At 33.9% G+C, this 20,939-nt stretch overlaps 2 protein-coding genes across 3 annotated transcripts in view; one reads left to right on the top strand and one right to left on the bottom strand.

Moving 5' to 3' along the window:
* On the top strand, positions 1–3,646 carry MS3_00006552 (uncharacterized protein). The gene is made up of 7 exons (XM_051214714.1): positions 1–189; positions 281–502; positions 1,997–2,057; positions 2,090–2,115; positions 2,156–2,227; positions 2,267–2,527; positions 2,577–3,646. Exons 3-6 carry the CDS (start codon positions 2,016–2,018, stop codon positions 2,427–2,429), a joined length of 303 nt encoding a protein of 100 aa, XP_051067900.1. The 5' UTR covers positions 1–189; positions 281–502; positions 1,997–2,015; the 3' UTR covers positions 2,430–2,527; positions 2,577–3,646.
* A 1,517-nt stretch (positions 3,647–5,163) lies between these two features.
* The window catches only part of MS3_00010795 (uncharacterized protein), a 66,703-nt gene continuing 50,927 nt past the window's right edge, over positions 5,164–20,939 (bottom strand). For both annotated transcript variants that reach the window (XM_051219195.1, XM_051219196.1), the window contains exons 3-8: positions 19,977–20,714; positions 18,036–18,380; positions 12,142–12,308; positions 10,608–11,269; positions 7,930–8,168; positions 5,164–6,041 (exon numbers count right to left, since the gene is read on the bottom strand). In XM_051219195.1, the coding sequence (XP_051067902.1) occupies positions 5,631–6,041; positions 7,930–8,168; positions 10,608–11,269; positions 12,142–12,308; positions 18,036–18,380; positions 19,977–20,714 (2,562 nt within the window). In that variant the 3' untranslated portion in view covers positions 5,164–5,630. The remainder of the gene's footprint in view (positions 6,042–7,929; positions 8,169–10,607; positions 11,270–12,141; positions 12,309–18,035; positions 18,381–19,976; positions 20,715–20,939) is intronic.

Below are 20,939 nucleotides of genomic sequence, written 5' to 3' on the forward strand. Positions count from 1 at the left end.
CCGGTACAGTTGGTTATAATAATAATTGTTTTTATTAAACCAGTCGTGTTCTCGTGATAAACGTGAGTCACTACAATCTAATCTAGCTAGCGGTTGCAGGGGATGTTGAGCACGGTGTTCCCACTCGTGATCTTGTACGGATGCATGACCGAGCGCCTTCATCTGGGTGAGCCCAATAAAACTAACGTGGTCAGCACCCATTGTCAAAAACTTACAGAGCTATTTATTTTGTGATTTATTTAACGCTACACTATGATTTTCCCGTTTCTTTTTTCTCTAGTATCGTTAATATACCTAGGTTACTGCCTGGAGGTACTTGTGATCCACAGCTGTTACACACAGAAGCCCGTAAAGCATAAGCTTCTTCTATTCCGTCCACAATCACTTGAACCATGTGAACCATTTATCATTAGGTCGCTCAAGGTCGTGGAAAGCGGTATGGTTGCCTCGATTTTGGTATTGCTTTTGTGCTGAGTGTTGTCTTTATCTTCCTTTGGTAAATGTAAGTACACTTCCTGCGCTTCATGTTTGGTCGTCTCGTCTTTTGAGTTTTTTTTCCAATCATCATGCTATTGTGCACGTTTCTATAGTACACAAAGTACCTTCTATCTAGACGCGAGCCGTTACGTGTAGTTTTTGCTCCTTCATTTTCCGTAGTCCAACTAGATTTGGGGTTGTAATGAAATTTGACTGTAGCTAGGTGAGTTTTTAATTTGGTATAGTCTCGCTCTGCAATTAACTCGTCAGTGAAGCTAAAAGCTAATTAACTGAGTTTTCAGTGATATTTGGTTAATATGAAGTATACACTCAGAATTCCAGGAGATGTTGGTTGTTCCGGAATATCATGAGACGTCAAAGTCAGACTAGTGACGTGATTTGTCAGGGATTAAGACTGTACCATGATTCTAGTATTCTTCAGTATAGTCCATCTCAGTTCGTCATGGAAACACCTAACCCTAACACCTATTCCCAATCCCTTCCTAGCATTTGTATTGACGTTTCTTGTCTAACATTGGTCCTGCTGAAAACTTAAGTTTACCTGACAATCCATGAAATAGCCAACAGAATAATGATGAAATAACACTAGTTTCGGATTGGTTATGAGTGTAGTAAATTGAATTATTGTCATTATTTTAAGATTCTAATTCATCTTTTTCTTTATCAAAGTATACCTCCCGTATGTAGTGCATATTTTTCCTTCCATGGATACTACGACTCATTTGATTTTCATTTCGTTAATTCCCGTTTTTGGTGCTGATGTGAACATAGCGTTTTAGATCGACCAAAATTTTTGCTATGCCCGACGTTGACCGAATGTAGGTGTAAAAAATCTTTTATATCATACACATTTTGTGCCTTATCTGCCCCCAAATACCCTGGTACGGCTGAGAGTGGGGAGAGTCCGCTCTCCCTCTCGAAATGCTCTCACATGGCCACGCGTATATAGCCTTTGCCAGAGAAGTCCTACTCATTGTCTTCTCGTGGCGGGGGTGTTGGTTACGAAAATGAGAGGACGAAAAGAGAATGTCCGGCGCTTTAACCGGGCCGGTGGACACGGTACGTTTATCTAGGGGAGTTGGAAAACCGTGATTCCCAACCAATGGTGCACATGGGCTCCAGTATCCTGAAGGAACAAATGGAGTATGAACCAACCGTTGGTCACCGGCTACCATGGGACTGCATCTCCTTAAGATGCTCCACTGCCTTGTGGATCAGACTTTCAGGTCGAAGGCTCCGGGTGTGGCCCCCTAAGAAAACCGTCTGCTTCGGTTTGGGCACCTAGGCAGTATCACAGCCCTCACACATATCAAATGAGATTTGTGTGGCTCATATGTATTTGGTGTTTCCTTGTACCAATATCTTTGTGTTAAAATAAATAAACAATAAAAACCTTATCTGATGTTCGCTAAGATTATTTCATTTCGTCTCTCTAAAGTAAGGAATTTACCCCTGAGTTACGTAATCTGATTTTTATGACATTTCCTTTTTAAATTAGGTACTTAACATTTTAGACTATGCCGTATCTAATGGATGAAGAAGTTTCTAGCGATGAATCCGTAAGTTATCAAATCGTGTGTAACCATTTTAGATCGAATGTAAAGATGTAGAGATTGAGTATGTTTGATTAACTTTAATGACAACGGGTAATCACTAGTTACGAAAATTTGTCCAAAAATACTACAGGACCACCGAGTTATGCATCTCTAGCTCAGAAAGATTCAGCAAAGTATGATACTATTTTACTGCCATAGTGTTACGATTTCAGGAAACCGAAAAATCCAGGTGATTTACATACGAGTAAAGGAAAGGTGTTGAATTATCTCCGGATACCGAAAGCTGTTGATTTCATGTCTCCAGATCTAACTGAATATGTTACAGAAACCCAAAGGGCAGGCCTAATTGCACAACTTAAAGCTAATAAAGACTAATCCTACGAAATTTCTTAATTTTTTCTCACAACACATGCTTAGCCTAAACAATAGATGTCTTAAAGTATATGTTAAAAAATAGTACATGTTGAATATAAGTATGTTTACCTTGCCGCGTTTTAACTGAACACATCCAAAATTCTGTAGATCTGTCAAACCATGTTTTTGTATGTTCACGAATATTCGATTAGATGATTCAGTATTAAACAATGATGTTCCCTGTTTTTTCACCACCTATGCGAATTATAAATTCCCGAATTTCTAGTTCTCGACTGGGTCCTTTTGGCACAAAAGTTTTCTTTAGAATTGGGAGGCTGATTTATCCATGCGTTCAGCTTTTTTTGTCAAAATATAAGATATCAGGACATACCCTTTGCCAATTTATACCATATGGCCATTGCTTTTCCTTGTCGTCTATATTCTAGTTGAATTATAAATAGCTATATAATACTGAACTCTTGTGACTTACAATTTACGTTTCAGAGACTTTGATGTAAAATATTGGTAGGTTTTTATCACACGGCAAAAAAACTGAAAAATCTCTTTACATCTATTCATATATATCCATCCACGATATAATGTTTCGTATAATATGTCACCGGTAAATGTCATATCAAATAAGTTAATGATATTATTTTGAAGTAACCATGAAAAACGTGATGATCATTAGAAGACATGAGGTTGAACGGTATGAAAGGTAGCCTATGCTCAGTGTGTTTCCAGCTAAAAATCCATAAAGTCACACACACTAGCAGATGGTAAGGTTCAAGGGTTGATTAGGATCAAAGTCATGAACTTAGCTTAATTTTATATCTCTTTTATGGAATTCAGTTCATTTTCTAGTTTTCAAAGTGTGTAAAATGCAGCTTTGTTTAAACGTGCCCAGTTTTTTACAGCGAAATTTGTATCTTACTTGTCGAAAACAAGTTTAGGAATTATCCTCTTTTGGCACGAACCTGGCAGTTAATTACACCCGGGCAGTATCACAATCCTCATTCAAATCAATGATAACTACGACTGGAAAATTCCTCTTACCCCCAAATGCCTTGGTACGGTCGAGGGTGGGGAGAGTCTGTCTCCTTTGCGAAATGCTCTCACATGGCCACGTGCATACAATCACTGCCAGGGAAGTCCTACTCACTGCCTTTTCGCGGTGGGCTGTTGTTTACGAAATTGAGAGGACGAACAGCGAATGCCCGGAGCTTTAGCCACCGGCTACCATGGGGCTGCATCTCCTTACGTTGCTCCACTGTCTTGTGGATCAGACCTTTAGGTCAAAGGCTCCAGGATGGACCCTGAGAAAGCCACTTGTTTCGGTTTGAGCGCACGGGCATTATCCCAGCCCTCACACAAATCAAATGACGACATGTGGCACATATCTACATGGAGCTTCTTTGTACCTATGTTTATGTTTTCAAATAAGAAGAAAAAAATAAAATAACTCGCTTCAACTCTCATTCAGTCCTACTATCCCCATTAACAGTAGGTAGTGTGCTGTTCGATTAGAAAGTTCTATCAAAAAGCGAATAAATCGGTGTGAGAAATGGTGTCTTTTCGTCATCTCTGCCTATGCTCCGACAGATTGCATCCAGAATGCGATCGAGGATGATTTTTACCACCAATTAACTGTTCTTCTACAGGAAGTGCATTCAACAGATTTTAATACTAGCCGGAGGCTTAAACTCTCAGGTCGGGTGTCTAGGAACAGAAGAAAGTCGTTTAGGTGACCGATGGGGATTTGTTGGTCCCAGGTTAGACAACGGGGACCGTTTACTGCAACTGTGCACAGACTACAACCTGTTCCTGGCTAGCATCAACTACCTATCTGGACTCGGATTATGCCCTTGTTTGCGCTAATCTTGCCTTTTTAGTGGCCAACAAATTCATCCTCCTAAACGGATTGTTGTCAGCAGATTGGTTGCAGCTTCTGTTGCAACTAAATATCAAACCGAGCTAGGTTTAAGGCTAGCTACCATTCCACCGAAAAGTATAGATGAGCAGTGGTTGCAATTGCACGATGCCACGAAAATGGTGAGTAAAGTCGCTTGCAGATTAGCGAAACGTCCCGCTCATGAGCATTGGGTTTCTTCAGACTCCTTACAACTCATCGAAGCCCATCGGTCTACTTCATGTGACCGCGAGTTTGATCATAAGCGAGGACTTACGTAATGGAATTGGGAAAAGCTTGCGTGAGGACTGAGAAGGTTTGTAGTCGGAGCATGCCAATGATTTGGATGCAGCGGCTTCATCTGTTAACTACCGGAGGCTCTTTCAACTTATCTGAGCCACTGGCAGCAAGAAGTCTCGTGTGAATGGAACATTCTGTGAAGATGACGGGATGTCAATCACTAACATCTATCGATCTAATAATTTCAAATGAATGTTATTGCAATGTCTATTTTTTTCAAGTCTTTGACCGACTTCTTATCATGAAGCATTAATTCGGGCCTTTATTATTCCCTACACAATTGGCACACTCGTCATCACACCTGTGCTGTTTACTTATTATGTTTGTTTTTGTAGTGTTTCGTTCTTGTCACTGACTCATAAACTGCCTTGGTCAGTTTAGTGTTTTCATATATTCCCATAAATCTCACTGTTTATCAAAGTAAAACCTGGTACTGTAATTGAATACAATACCGTCTGTCTATATGTTGTAATTTATAATGTGCGAGTTTTTAATACTATCATCTTGTTATAAACTAATAATGATAAACAAATAAAAACGCTAACATTTTTGAATCTAAATACTTGGTCATTGAGTAGATCAGCTGTATTAAAACATTTACTAGGAATACCAGATCTGTTATACAATCGTATATAGAATCAAAATAATGATTTATTCTGTTTATTTAATTATGTCTGGAAGACGAAAGATGCATTAAAAGATTTGACGTTATACCTAAAAAAATATGAAGTCAAATCTTCACGGGGATGAGATAATCATTTGTTGTTCATTTCAAGGAAACGACAATTTTCTTCGTTATAGTAAGATATAAAGTAGTAATAGTAGTTTCCATTCAGCTGATTCCTCTTTTTCTGCTTGTATAGTCATCATCTGTAATAATGGATATAAGACGATTTAGTTGCATTGTCAGCGAGCATAATAATTTGCTAATATGATTATATTATTAACATAAATATACAGGGAAAGAATCATTTTGTAAATGCAACATTAATAGCTTGTAGTTTCTTTTGTAATTAAGGCTGTGGTACATATTCATACTTATTGTCCGGTGTAATAATTAACAAATAGCCTTGTTTTGGACCTGTTAAAATAGTTGGTTGTGCATTTGTGAGAGATGAATACTGACAATTTTGTTGTGATGTGGATTGTTGAGTTAACTGTTGATCTGTTGTTAATGACGGCAATACAATAACAGCATTTGTGGGCGAGGCTGTCATAACCCGTGGATTCACCCCTGAGGTTGCTGGAAGGCCTATAAAAACCGAATTAGAATGTGGTATTTGAAAAACAAGTGGTGCTTTTCTACTGTTTTTATTATCCGTCGTTTGTTGATTCTCCGAGAAATTCAACATTTGTGAAGTAGGCATGATAACGATGGGATATTGAGGATTAGTATGAAGACAATTTGATATTTCTTGTAAAATCTATTTTTAAAATAAGAAAAAGGGAAAAAAGTTTTAAAATCTTATAGTGTCATTCACTAAGTAATATGATAGTTAAAATAAATCATTCGATAGTTAATTGCTTTAGTAACCTTAAAGCTAATTTCGAAGGAGTAATTCCTCATTATTTACTCATCTCTATTTGATTCTTACGGTTCCTAATTTTCTTAATGTTAGTTTATGAAAAGTTTTCAAAATTAATCCAACATACTTGGATACATTTTCGCAATAACAATGGAAATTTATTTGTTCAGCTTTAACTGAAGACTTATGTAGTAAAGATGTACCTACCATTATTTATTCTACAAATTTCTTTAGTACTTATAGCACTGATTATCATGGTGAGCTTAATATAAGGCTATTGTATTCCTATCAAGTATATTACCATGTTAATACCACAGGAAATATAAATGGTCCTACGACTCTAGTGAAACAACACTGGATCTTAGTCATATTCTCATACTGAACTTATATCTACTACTGGAAACGGGTACCGGAGGTTAATTCGTTCATCAGGATCAACAATGACCATCAGTGTTAATTCAGTAATTGAATTTAGAAACCGACGTGTAACAGTATGGTTGGATGTTATCCTGATTGTTTTTTATTTTCTTATGTCTACTAGATATGCATTACCTTAATTAACCATCAGTTTATTATTCAGACTGTTAAGAAAAAAAGCGAATATTACTACAAGGTCAGTTTGGGAAAGGATAGGAGTTGAAAATACTGTGGTTTGATGTTAAACAGCTACGCAGCTCCATCTGTCTGGTTGGAGCCAGCAAATGAATGATATCTGCGTATTCTAAGTTGAGTGCATGATAGCCATATGGTATGCCCAACTAAGAATCCCAGCTCCTAACTTTTATTCATCTCGGCTGTCCGTTTCCAACTTATTTTTACATTCGATCTATTACATCTCAGTTGAGATTAATGTATATCTTTACAGATACTGGCATAGGTAATAATCAGGCTGGATGTAGATTGGAATACTGAGTTGCTGGGAGCGAATTAAATTAACAGTTATCTTCAGGACTGCAAAAACTGTTATACCATCATAGACGAACCAGTTAAAACTAGTAGGATAGCTATAGATTTGGTGAGCAACTGCAATATAGTTATGAATGAAAACTGTTGTTCTTTTAAGTACACAGCCTGTCAAATAAATGTCCAACAATGTCCTATACATTCAGGAGTTATTGCTTGTTGGTTCCTGTCTCGTAATTCTATTATCTCGTTTTGTCACTCATCATGTTTGGGTGTTAATAATTTCTCTTTGCTTTCGATGTGGAAAATGGTCTTACAGAGACAATAAAGTAGCTGAAGACTTTGGATGTTGGGAATTATTGGGGATCTTTTAATCAACAGAAACGGAGAAGGATTACGATCAACGTGCCCTAAATTTCATAACGTTAGTATATTTATTAGACAAGCTACGTAAAATTGATGACCGCAGAATACAGTTATTGAGTTTGGTCATACAGTATTAGACTGTCGAAAGAAATCAACATTAGCAATCAGTTAGTCAACTGCCTAACATGAAACCAGTACCCCGGTACTTATATATAAGTTAATAGTTTGTCTTTGAGAACTCTAACAAACGTATCACCGTCAGTTCTTAATACACTCCAAAGACATATGGGATGAGATTTTATAATCTGTTAATGTGAAATAAAGTAGAAAACTCAAGTTAAGATTTCATTTTAACAATAAAAGTACAGTTTATTAATATAGAAATATGAACTTCACAGACTATACACGAAATTTACAAATTAAAGATAAATTAATCGGCTAGGCTTGATGGTAAAAATCTTGCTACCATTAGTTCTGTTCATTTACGATAAACATTGCTTGTTATATCAGGGCTTACCTTACTTAAGTAATCTCGTTTTTGTTCTGAGTTTGTAGTACTTTGAAGATACTCAGGGGTGGGAATTTTAGGTTTTTCTAATTTTCCCACCAGCTCTGTTGATGCTGATGCTTGGAGATTACTTGCTTCATAATCATTTGACTGATTCTGATTAGTAGATTCACGTAGAATAAATTGTGTTGGACTAACCGGAGTTGAATATGGAGCACCCAACGATCTGAGAAGTTTGTTTGGGGTATCTGTAAAAAGATGACAGTGGGAATATATTCATAAGTTAGTGTTACTTTGTCGTTTAGATCTTTTCTGAGTAAAGCTAGGAAATCGTTTGATGATAAATATTTGCAGTTCGACTCTTGGTAGTAAATTTCCAATCAGTAAGCCTGTCGTTGTCAAGCCAGGCATTATCATTTGTGTTAAGTTATGAAAACATAATATGATATGCTATCACATGGTCGTTTATAATGGACAATACTATCAGCTCAGTAAGTTGCGTTAATCGGGACAGAAAGGATCCCTATTTGGACTGTCAATATTAGATTGGAGATTAACAGTGGTCAATTAATTTACAAGCTAGAGTTTCGTTTTTCATTGCATAAAGATAAATGGAATTCAAAGAAGGAAATTTTGTTTTAGACGAAATCATCCATTTAACCTGTACATGAGTATAAAGTGCTCCAAGATTTCAAACATCAAAAGGACGTTGTCTAATGATCAAGGGGTTAAGGAAGTATTAAACTGTCAGTTAATTGAACTAATAAGGAAACTTCAATATGATTTACTGGCTTATTCAAAATGCATGTGGTTTTGGGGAAATGATTAATCTAGATTTCCAAATCAATATTTTTATTTACAGATTAAACAACCTATGTCTCCTGAATTAATATTGGAATTTTACTAAATTCTTCGGATGGGTAGCCAAATGTTTCTTTTAAAATATCATAGTTTTCTGGCTCTGTAGCTTGTTGACTCAAATTAATGTACTGACTTTTTTTTACTGTGTATCGTTTTTCGAAGTCGCTTTGTATACAGAATCTGGTAAATAATTAAATTCATTATTAAGCCATTATTCACCACTTAATATTCATAGAAAACGATTTTGTGTCGTGTTCTAGAGTTTAGATTATAGTCAAGTTTGCAAATTACTTATGCGTGAACTTACGAATTAAGGAAGTATTTGTTTTCAGTAATTCGAAATTTTTTTAGACTAGGACCTTACTCACTGACAGTATAGACCAGTTCATAGATACAACGAGAAGACAGATTAGAGAAAAAAATCTAGTGTTACTCAGTATTCATGCTTGGCTGTGAAACCTACACATTTCTAATTTACAAATGAAACTATTTAAGAGTATTTTGTTCAATTACTTACAAGTAGTTTAATCATTTGTAGCTCACCTCTTTTGCTTGCCAAGCCAAGTAAGTTCCTCTTCGTACAGTTTTTCCAATTTTATAGTCTGAGCTACATGTTTGGGAATAGTAAGGCAGTGTTCCGTTCCAATGAATGTCGTTAAGCCTAAATGTTATTCACTGTTTAAACAAGCCATTTATACTAAAGACAAATTACTTATATATGTATGTTTTCTTTCATGATCAATCATTTTAAGTTTCTGTATCTTAGATCTATCTTTTGAGTCCAAAGAGAATGAACCTAATGTTCTGTATGCTAACTTTGACAATAGTGTTTATCATAACATGGAAGATCAAACTACTGGGCTGTCAATACAGCGAAAAAGAATATTTTCTTAAAATTGGTCTCCAAGATGTATGTCTTCAAACGGAAATTAACTTTATTTCCAATGAGCTGTCAGAAATCAGTTTCCATTGAAGTATTTATTGGTTCGTGCTCCCATCTTCTGATATCGAATCAGCTTCAGCTCTCAGCAAATTATGGGTATCATAACAACAAATTTACCTTTAGCCAGACCTTTTACATAATATATTTCTCACGGACTTTGGTAATTTTGAATCACTTGATCAGCTTCATCTTGTCGTAATCTTTTGTTTTAAAAGAGCAGACATACTACTGTCATCAGTCCAATATCTTAGATTTATGCTTGACTAAGATGGAAAACACTGAGATAAAAAATACATGTATCATACAGAATTTGTCTCCACAAGGGTATATTTTATAACTAACGTTTTATGACCAATTTTAGACTATTTTTCTTACTTTATTATGTGATTATATTGCAACACAATAAATTTTAATTTCAATGGTTAAGATCATGAGTCAATTGAAGCTAGACCACCATGGAAAACCTGGATGCACTGGATGGCTGTTTCATCCTATTGTGGGACTCCTCAGCAGTGCGCATCTATGACCCCGCCCCCCCTGCGAGATTCAAACCCAGGACCTACTGGTTTCGCGCTCGAGCACTTAACCACTAGACCACTGAGCCGGCCGTCATCTAACGGTGTTAATGTCTAACTTCAACTAATCCACGTAATTGAGCGACACATCCACCATTGTCTTCAGTGAGTTACTACCTCACAACAGACCTGGTTGAACTCCACTGATGACTGCTTCTCACTAGAACTCCAGGATATACCTCGTGAATTGTCTTTAAGAGTAAAATAAACGTTTTACCAAAATATTTTTAGTTTTGCTTTTATAATATAATAAAATGATGAAGTTTAAAATGGAAATAAAAATAACCAAAAAAAGAAAACAAACTAACTTATACTTTTATTAAGCCAACAACGTTCATCTATCATAGTGTATGGAGAATAATTCATTTGTACATTTGGATTAATTGCTATTTGTGAAGTGGATAAAAATGAATTATGCCCAGGTTTATGATATAAAGAATATTGTGTTGGATTTGAAGTACACCAACATGTATTTTGTATTGGTTGATTTGATGATATACCAATTGTACTTGAACTCATTGGGTAACAGATATCATTACTATTATTGTCATTATTATCATCAATATTAATATGTTTATCAATAGAATGATAATGATCATTTTCCACCATGTCAGTAATCTCATTTATTCTATAATCTGAATTATTTTTTGTCAATATTATTGATGGTGATGTACTTAAAGAATTTTGTCCAGGTGATTGATACCATGTTCGTGGCCTATTTCTTGGTATACTTAGACTATTTGTATTGAATACAGTATCAGTGTTACTATCTTCAGATTCACTCATCACTTCTGACCAAATTGATTGTTCTGGTTTTTCAGTATAATTTAAACTTTCACTTAGTTTTGTATTGAAACTGTGATTTTTTGGTTCATTTTTAATTTCATGTCTTATTCGTTCAAGACCCATTACTCTTGGCAAAGAACTATCTGATGATGAACTCAGTGGTCTACGTCTCACGTAAATTGGTCTTTGAATGTGATAAAAAGAAAATTTATGGTGAAATATATATATATATATATATATATATATATATATATATATATATAGTAAGAAATTATTAATTGAATTTCATTATTATCACTGACTGAGGTTATCAATTGAACTACTTAAAAGAAGGGAGCAACATACTGAGATTTCATAGTATTTTGAAATTCCTTATCATTTATTCATACAGTTTAAGAAAGATCCTTTTTAGGTTAAACATGTATGTGTTTTTAAAAATCTATGTATCAAAGAATACGTACATTTATGTAATGCTTATTTCATGGTCCACGATTAGCAGAAGTAAAAGTCTAACTGAAAGAGCTCTATAAAGGTTTACTGTTATATCTAGAGCTTATATTCTGATATGACGCGTATAACTTGAGCACTTGAACGTTAGAACCTTTGCAAGTCACAATGAGAAGATAGAAGACTGTCAGGTATTTATAGTTTTTAGTAAAGACGAAATCATCATTATAGCTATCCAATCCGCACACTGGGGGTTATTAGCATTGTCCAATCGAGAAGCTACACCCAGAGGTTCTAGAATATTCTTCCAAAAATGGTTGGATGAAATATCCTCGGCTCTTTCTGAGCTTCTTAAGGCTTCCTCGAGTTTACCCGTGGACCGTCCTCATATATAATAATTTGTGACTATAGCGATCTCTAATTAGATGAGGTTGCAGATTGATGTAAGTATCACTAGAAAGAAATAACTGAATAAATCTTCTTTCTCCTCATTATCAGTTATTTTTTGCTAATTTTATTTTTCAGTGAAAACATTTCAGAATCAGTCATATCTTCACAAAATAAATATTCGAAAATAAGCTGATACATGTTTAAGCAATCCGTACTTACTGAAGATCAGCTGCTGGTGGAAAGAACACATAATCTGTATCGAGTTTTATTGCACTAAATCCCTTTGTTCTAATTAATTCGAGCATTTGACGAACTGTATGTTGTAGCGCTGTCAATATTTGTACACGAAAACCTGGACGATTACCAGCTTGTTCCCATGAATCAAACTGAAAATGAGATGTATGTAAAAGATTTAATATAAATTAGTCTATTGTACATGATGGCTGTATATTATTTTTTTGCAACATATTTGGAATAATTATCTTTTCATTGATCCATTGTTGTGGCATATTAAATTACTTAACGTAATCCTAATCATACGATTGAGTTATTGGTATCGAACGACTAAATTGGAAAGAAAAAAGAGTCCTAATCATTAACGCTTTAAAAATTCATTATTGTTATACTCGTTAGATTGCAAAATGTTATTCTTTGAGAGGTTTGAATTATAATCATTTTTCTTTATTTATACTTCATTTCAGAAACATTTATGTCATCCATTTGCACATGAAGCTACTCAGTGCATTATTATATTGGAGTATATACATGGTTGATTCTTTTATATTATTCGGCTTTTACATAGCTGATAGCTTATCTGTTAGTATTTTCTTGGACTTGAAGTAAGCTGTATAATATGTATACCTTTGCACGATACTTTTGACATGAAGATCATCAAGATTCCATAGATTGTTATCCTTAAAATAATACAATGAACATTTGCATCGTTGATCTTAAGTTTAATTCGAGAAGAAATAACACTCTGTACTGCCCGTGAGCTCAAACTGAAACAGGTGGTTTTCTTAGGGTTCACTCCTCGAGCCTTCGACCTGAAGGTCCAGTCCACAACGCAGTGCAGCAACGTTAAGAGATGCAGTCTCATGGTAGCCGGTTACCAATAATTGGTACCTACACCATTTGTTCCTTCAAGATCTTGGAGCCCACGTGCACCAGTAGTTTGGAATCAGGGTTTTCCAACTTCCATAGGTGTGTCCTCCGGCGAGACTATAATTTATGGACGAACCAATCAAGTTTAAGATAACAGGTCTCGGATTTTGGCGCGAAACTCACCCATCTATTTGGCTAAATAGAGTTTTGGCATTATAGTTGATGTCAGTTCGTGATGAAACCTTTAAGTGTAATTCCTAACCCTAACCATCAACTGTAAATCATAATTCTAATTCCTCACGCTGGTTTATAACCCTCGTTTGGTCTTAGTTATTGGGTGAACGCTCTCAAGGTTACTTCAGCGTCGCTAATGGCCGTACATACACACTAACCCTGTTAAAGCTCGGAACGTTCGCTGTTCGTCCTCTCAATTTCGTGAACAACAGCCCGCCGCGAGAAGGCAGTGAGTAGAACTTCCCTGGCGATGGTTATATACAAGTGGCTATGTGAGAGCATTTCGTGAATGAGAGTGGACTCTCCTCACCCTCGACCGTACTAGGAAATTTGGAGGGCAACACTCTGTATATAATTCAAAACCTTCGAAATAGCAATACATGAAAATGTATATTGTTATGTATATGTGTTACTAAGTATATAAGTATATGAAAACAGTTATCTGTTGTCCAACCAATCAAAATAGAATCACAGAAACTTTGTTTAGCTCAGGATAATGAGATCGTATTTCTTTCTAAGTTGAAAGTCGCTTCAACAAAGCACAAATGAACTATAGTCTTTTTTCCATCTTTTTATCACTTCTTTATAGGTTTACCAAAGAGCTACTTTAGGTCTTCAGAAATACACGTACGAAGTTAGTTTTTATTTGGAGGCTTATATTTAATTGAAATATTTTAACTTATATTTCTTAATAGAAATTCACTTGATTGCAAATTCCAACTATAGAATGATTTTTAAAATTTCAATTATAATAAGTCAAAAGTAATACAGTTACCTACTTACAACGCTGGTTCCTAGTGTTAGGTTATTGTAGAATGAAAAACGTTCACTACCAACACGATAGTTGAATATAAAATGTTAGGTCTTTTGTATGCTGGTAAGTGCATATTTTCATGAGTATGTTTTATGGTTTATTAGTTCATTTAGCAATTAAAACCTTAAAACTGAACTATTCTCCAAAAGCTGTCTAACTAACTAATTACAACTTCTGTCTTAAACCTTATATTTTTATCCAGCTAGTGTAAAAGAAAAGTGTTAGTGTAAAAACCAACAAGTTTCATACTATTCTTATAGTCTAGCTAACTCGATATAATCAAAAGTGAAATGCTGATTACGTTTAATGAATTCAGAAGCTATATACAGAATTAATCTCAAATGTTTAATGGAATGTATCTGGCTTTATAGATAAAATTAAAACAAAGGTAGGAAAAAATATTATGAAAAACATTAGTTATATCTCGTTTTCTTTTTTTGTTTTCTGCTCTATATTATAATTTAGTATTTGTAATGAAGGCTGTTTAAGCTAAACAACATTCATTATCTTTCAGTTATCATTTTGACAAGAAATGATTTTAATTAAAGATACTTCAGTAGACGATCTTATATATATTTTTTCTTGAATATAATACAGAAAAACAGAGAGATGATCATATTCATTATTATTACGTAATCAATAGGTAGTTGTTTAAATTAAAATGTTTCACCAGTTGAGATCATGAGTCAATTGAAGCTAGACCACCATGGAAAACCTGGAAGCACTGGATGGCTGTTTCATCCTATTGTGCGACTCCTCAGCAGTGCGCATCCATGACCCTGTCCCCTTGCGAGACTCGAACCCAGGACCTCTCAGTCTCGCCCCAGGCGCTTAACCAACTAGACCACTGAGCCGGCCGTCATCTAACGATGTTAATGTCTAACTTCGACTAATCCACGCAATTGAGCGACACATCCACCATTGTCTTCAGTGAGTTACTACCTCACAACAGACCTGGTTGAACTCCACTGATGACTGATTCTCACTAGAATTCCAGGATATATCTCTTGAAGCCAGTCCCACAATAGAACGAAACGGCCGTCCAGTGCTTCCAGGTTTTCCATGGTGGTCTAACTTCAATTGACTCATGATTTCAGTCAGGGTAAATTAAAATGTGACTGAAGTTTTCAAGTGTTTATTCTTTAAAGAGTGCAAAAACATCTTTGTATATTATCTAACAATAATAAGTAATTTTGATTCAGTTCCATTGTTTAGGTAACGAGATCATAATCATATTTACATTTATATTTTTATAAGGTAATAATAGATGAACTTTGGAAAGTATTCATTCAACTGAATAAAAATTTATTCTAACTAAAATTTCTACATAATGTAATCAATGTTCTTGAAAGTTCTCTATAACATTCCTAGAAAGATATTGATTAAATTTGGTAAATGTAATCATAAGCAAAAGGAATAAATAAATTTTTAAGAAAATTAAAGATATATCTTATTAGATTTTTAAGTTGATATAATTTAATACTCCAGTAGAACATAAAAGACTTTTGGATGTTACTAACTAAGAAGAAATTGATCGGTATATTTTAAATCACTTAAGTTTAAAAGTCATATGTACGCTGATTTGAATCTATGTATCTACCATTCGAGTTGTTCTGATTGTCGGTTGGGATAACTTTAATAGCCCGGGGTCTGACTCCAAGTAGATCGTATGAATGATTACTGTCATAATGTATATGTCGCCTATCCTCGTATATAATCATCGAATTAAATCGCGTTAGTCAGTAACGGAATTAGATAAGTCAAATAACGAGAATGGACTTTTGAATACATATATTTTGTATATGAAGTGAATGGAATAGAGCGAAGCGAAACGACGAGCAGTGGAAATGGCGGATAATTCAAATTCATTTAATCAAGCGTTGAACAATATTTATAGTCACACAAATTTAAGTTACAGGCATGTGATGAATAGGATAAGAAATGTGCACACATATGCGCTCATATAAAAACAGTCAAGATTGATAAGCGAATAATTAACAAGGTCAAAATATGACTAGAGTAGAATGAGTAGATTGGCCTGTCCGAAAGCCAGAATAAGATATATAAGTTTAACGTAATAACCAACACTACATGACAATATTTAACTCACTAACGTATTATACCACTAATTAAACTACATGCACAATGTGTTTAAAATACTTTCTGCTGTTTATGAAGAATTTTGAATGTAGCCTTAGAGTATGTACTAAAATGTAGGTGGATTTATCTTTGTGTCAAGTATGTGATTACAATAAGCTCAAGAAGACTATTCACAATGATATGTTTACGTTGAGTAATGTTATTTCATGCTATATTAGTTTACAGGAGAATTAGGTCTTGTGCAAGTTTATTATAACCCAGATAACACAAATGCTTCTTTTGATGCGTGTATTAGAACATGCAAGACACTAGTGGACAATTCCTATCATAACAATAAATTACTTTCGACAATTAGATCACTTGTAACCTATCCTGGTTACACGAACTAATTTTATGGACAACAGTAATATACAAGTATCATTACTAACGTTTGACCGCATAATTTCAAATAAACTAACCATTGGGTAGATTGTTAATGATAAAAATATCAATAATTTTATTGTTAATAGCAAAATACTCAACATTTAGTTCACTGTTTTTTCTTGAGAGATTTAAGTAAAAGAAATGGGACACTGATTTTCACTCACGCTTAAAACTTAGTTTCATGTTGAAATACCATTAGTATATTGCCATGTCCAATTTTATCACATTTACAAAATTTCCCTCTTTTTGAATTACAGTTAGTATCCAGGGTCAGTGTACGCAGTTTTTACTTGAAAATCCAGATTTTGTTATTTATTCAAATGATGTATGTGATGTAAAAAACCAAAGTATTAGAACATCTTTGCCGACTGAAAATTCATGGGTTTGAAAATGTACGGCGAATTGTTAATTTTTTATGAATAATATCTTAGATAAACACATATGTATTTACGATTTCAACTGAAATTATCCATAAATGCCTTAAGTGTATCTTAACTATGGAAGTTTATTGAGACTACTCTCATATAACCAATGAAAACTAGGAAGCATTGGAAAGCTTTCTCATTGTGGCATACTCTCTGGTGACTAAACTTGAAAGCTAATTCTCAGAGTTCTCTTTAGAAATTGTGATTAGTGAAGTTCAGCGATGTTAGATATTAGGTAGGTACCCGTCAAATCTATTGGTAGGTGATTGCGTAATTTCTCGGATTAATTACAATTAAACATGTTAATCACTGGGTGCTATTTCAGTTGTACGAGTGTTAAGCACTCCTTGCCAGACCTGAAGGTCCCCGGTTATATCCTCGGTGGGGTTGTGGATATTAAATGACGAAGATTCCCATATTAGGATGAAACAGCTGTTCAGTGCTTCCTAGTTTTCAATGACTGTATGAGATTCCTACATAGTATAAGTTCACTTATAGGTTAATTATTTTTTCGATTTCAGAATGAAGAATGAATACAAAAGTTAGTACATACATATTGGTTTTGATTTTAAAAACTACATAAAACTCCATCAAGATTTAAATGTGGCACATATATATATAATTATTATGAATCTTAGATAGATTTTACTTAACGTAATTATGGATGTATGATATGGAACAGTGAAACATAAAAACATTGATTTTAATCCTATTTAGATCTCTATAATATAACGCTAGAAGTTTACAACAGAATGAAAAATTTCAAGTCATCATCAAAACACTACCCTGGTTTCATTTCAGAATGATCTCAAATCTATTGATTTGATTCATGTACTTTAATTAAAATACTTGATTGTGGATTTTACTACTTAAATCAGTTAAATGCTCGTTCGCTTTAAAATCCACCAACTACATTTATTCATCTCATGTATGATTTAAATTTAAATCAAGCCTATTACAAAAAAAGAATATTAAGTTAACTTCATTCTATTTTTTATTGAGTATAAACTTACTCTTTCAGCTACTTTTGGTGTTTCGAAATCACTCATAGGTGGTCCTTGACTAGTTAATGGACAGCTAAATCCCAATCTAAGCCCAGTTAATGGTATATGGTGTGAATGTCTTCCATGCTTTCTAGCATTGTCAGGTGGACTTAAACTTGGTAATTGAGTTTGGAATGTGACATAAATACGTGGTTCACTGAGTTTACATTCTTTGCCTTGACATTGATTAGATTTTGAATCTGTCGTACGATTATGGTTTGGAGTATTTGATCGACATGAACAGCGATGAGTTACTGATGTGATTCGTACAACAAATCTATCTCTGTGATGACTTCGCATCCAAGGACGCTCTTGCTAATAATATAATAAATAAAAACATAAAATTAGTATATAACTAGTAAAATTAGATATAATATTACCATCGTTTCTGTTTTGCTGTTTGGCTTAATTACTGACTGGATTTTAGCTATAAAGATTGAATAAATGATCTAAAATGTCGCCCTGGTAACTATTAATATTCATTATGAATGACAGACTGTAATTCTAACTTGATTTTATTAATATCCGTTGACAGAATGTCTCTCTGAATTTTCATTTGGTTTTAGAGAACGCACTGTAACTGTTAAAGCGTAATGCCTTGAATAGATTAAAAGATACAGACTACTTCAGCTTTCCTAATGAGTTTTTGCTGCTGAAATATACTGTTTAGAATTCGCAAACTTATTAGCTAAACCATAGTAGCATAGACAGAAATATTCTGTTGCATTAGTTGAGAGAAATCTGATCTAGGTAATAAAAAGTATGTAGGTTTTAGCAATTTCTAGTCAGCCATGGTTTGTAGTATGTTTTGTTATTACATGGAACTCGTATCTGAGTTCTAACGTTAACAGCCACCTATGTTTTCGAGCTAAACGTTCGCTAAAATTTCATTTTCCTTCATGCAGAATGAATGTTGAATACTCAACTCATAATTTCACAACATTTTATAATATTTTCCTTTAACTTTAGTAAGTTTTGATTAAGTCATTTAATCAAATTGTTATTAGGAAAACTAATATCTATTGAGTTTTTTTGTCTACCCTGAACTAAGATTCATAACATGTTTATCGCCGATTGTTTTATTACAGTTTTAAAAGTATTATAGATTGTCATATTTTGTGCTTTATTGATCTCTGAATACGATTATATTTACTCACTAACTAAAGTGTCAAGATAAGTGATCAAGGAGTCAAGTCTAATGAATAACGCGTTAAGTGTTTGAGGCAAAAGGTACTAGGTGTAGGCATCAACTCTGAAATGTGTGTACATCCATCTTAAGAGTCTCAAATGAGATGAAACGCACCAACTCTATCCCACTGCTAGCCATAAACCATCTATACTATTCTTAACAAACGTGTTACTTAACATACATTTTACTTCACTATTTCGTTAACTTAGAACGATGGTATCTGAAAAGCTGTGAGGAAACTTACAGTTAATAGAAAGCAAGTACCTGTACTTATCGAAATTGATCTCTGAAGATATGATTTTATTTATAATCATTAAAGGCCTCAAAATAGGACAATAAATTTGGTCATTCCAACAAGTTTTTGGTGTTTTTATAACTGATGTTATCCTATTTTTTTTAACAGCAACCATGTTTATTCTTTATTATTTACTTGGTTTACTAACTGATAAATATGAGACCGAATTGATATTAAAAAGAAATCCAGTTTATACGCCACATACTACTGGGTACCATGAATATTTTAAACTCACTAAAACATTACCGTCAGTGATGACTAACCGAATCTAAGTTATCTCAATAACGGATACTGGATTTAAACTTAGTCTTTTGACTGTATTTTCGAGTCGATCTGAATCACATGAAAGTATTGTTTTATTCAACATCCCTCTTTCGATTGTTATCATCTATCTTCTAATGAATCTTTATTTTTTAAAAAAACTTACATTTAATAATCTTGATACATTAGTCACTTGTCTTGAATATCCTATATTGGCATTAACAGCTTGATTTACATTATTATATGAACCAGGATTTGACCATAGGTTATGGTTAGTTTTAACAGTCTCATGTGTTGGTTCCATTTCATACGAATTTAATTTTCCAACTTCCATTTTTGAATTTTGATTTACATTTTCTACATTTCCTGTCATTGTATTATCTTGAATTTTTACTATAGGTGTATTCGTTGGTCTGTTAGTCGACTGTATATATGACATTGAGTTACTTGGCAGTTTAATATTTTGTTGTGTGTTTGTATCATCTGTCCATACAGACTCTGTTTTTATTTCTGGGACTGTATTCTCTGGAATGAAATTGCTACTACTATTTATACTAGGTATGTGTTCATTATTATTATTACTATTATTATTATTATTATTATTATTATTATGTTGTTGTTGTTGTTGATAGGACTGATGTAATTGTTTAGTTAATTGTTGAATAACTGAACTCCAAACATTGTTTGATCCATCCGGTTTAATTGGTAATTGTAGAAGTTGAGTTAGTAAACTTAAATTATGTAAATTTGCATTTTGAGAATTACCGTTTTGAATAATCGACTGTAATAATTGAATAATTTCTTGATTATTTTGACTTATCCCTGTTATCGATTGTGTTTGATGTGACATAGGGAGAGAAGTGTCCGAGTATTTAGGGAATGATATATTTGAACCACAAGGAGACTGTTGAAAATATAAGGAGAACGGTAATAATGGTATGATTATAACCAACTAATTCGAGGATTTTATTCAGAATTACTTAATCATGATTAGGACTCAATTCTTACGTGACCATTTAAAAAGTTGACAGGTATCTTTACAAAGTACGTGTACAATTATTATTGGTCATGCGGTATATTTAACTCATAGTAATATCTATGGGGATTTGTGGAGATTGTAGTATTATCA

This window comes from Schistosoma haematobium, chromosome 2 (genome assembly GCF_000699445.3).
Source record: "Schistosoma haematobium chromosome 2, whole genome shotgun sequence".
Lineage (NCBI taxonomy): Eukaryota > Metazoa > Platyhelminthes > Trematoda > Strigeidida > Schistosomatidae > Schistosoma > Schistosoma haematobium.

Coding starts and splice junctions, on each gene's coding strand:
- MS3_00006552 (XM_051214714.1), top strand. CDS start 2,016: ATGCCGTATCTAATGGATGAAGAAGTTTCTAGCGATGAATCC. Junction 2,058..2,089: donor AAGTTTCTAGCGATGAATCC/GTAAGTTATCAA, acceptor TAACCATTTTAG/ATCGAATGTAAAGATGTAGA. Junction 2,228..2,266: donor GCTCAGAAAGATTCAGCAAA/GTATGATACTAT, acceptor TTACGATTTCAG/GAAACCGAAAAATCCAGGTG.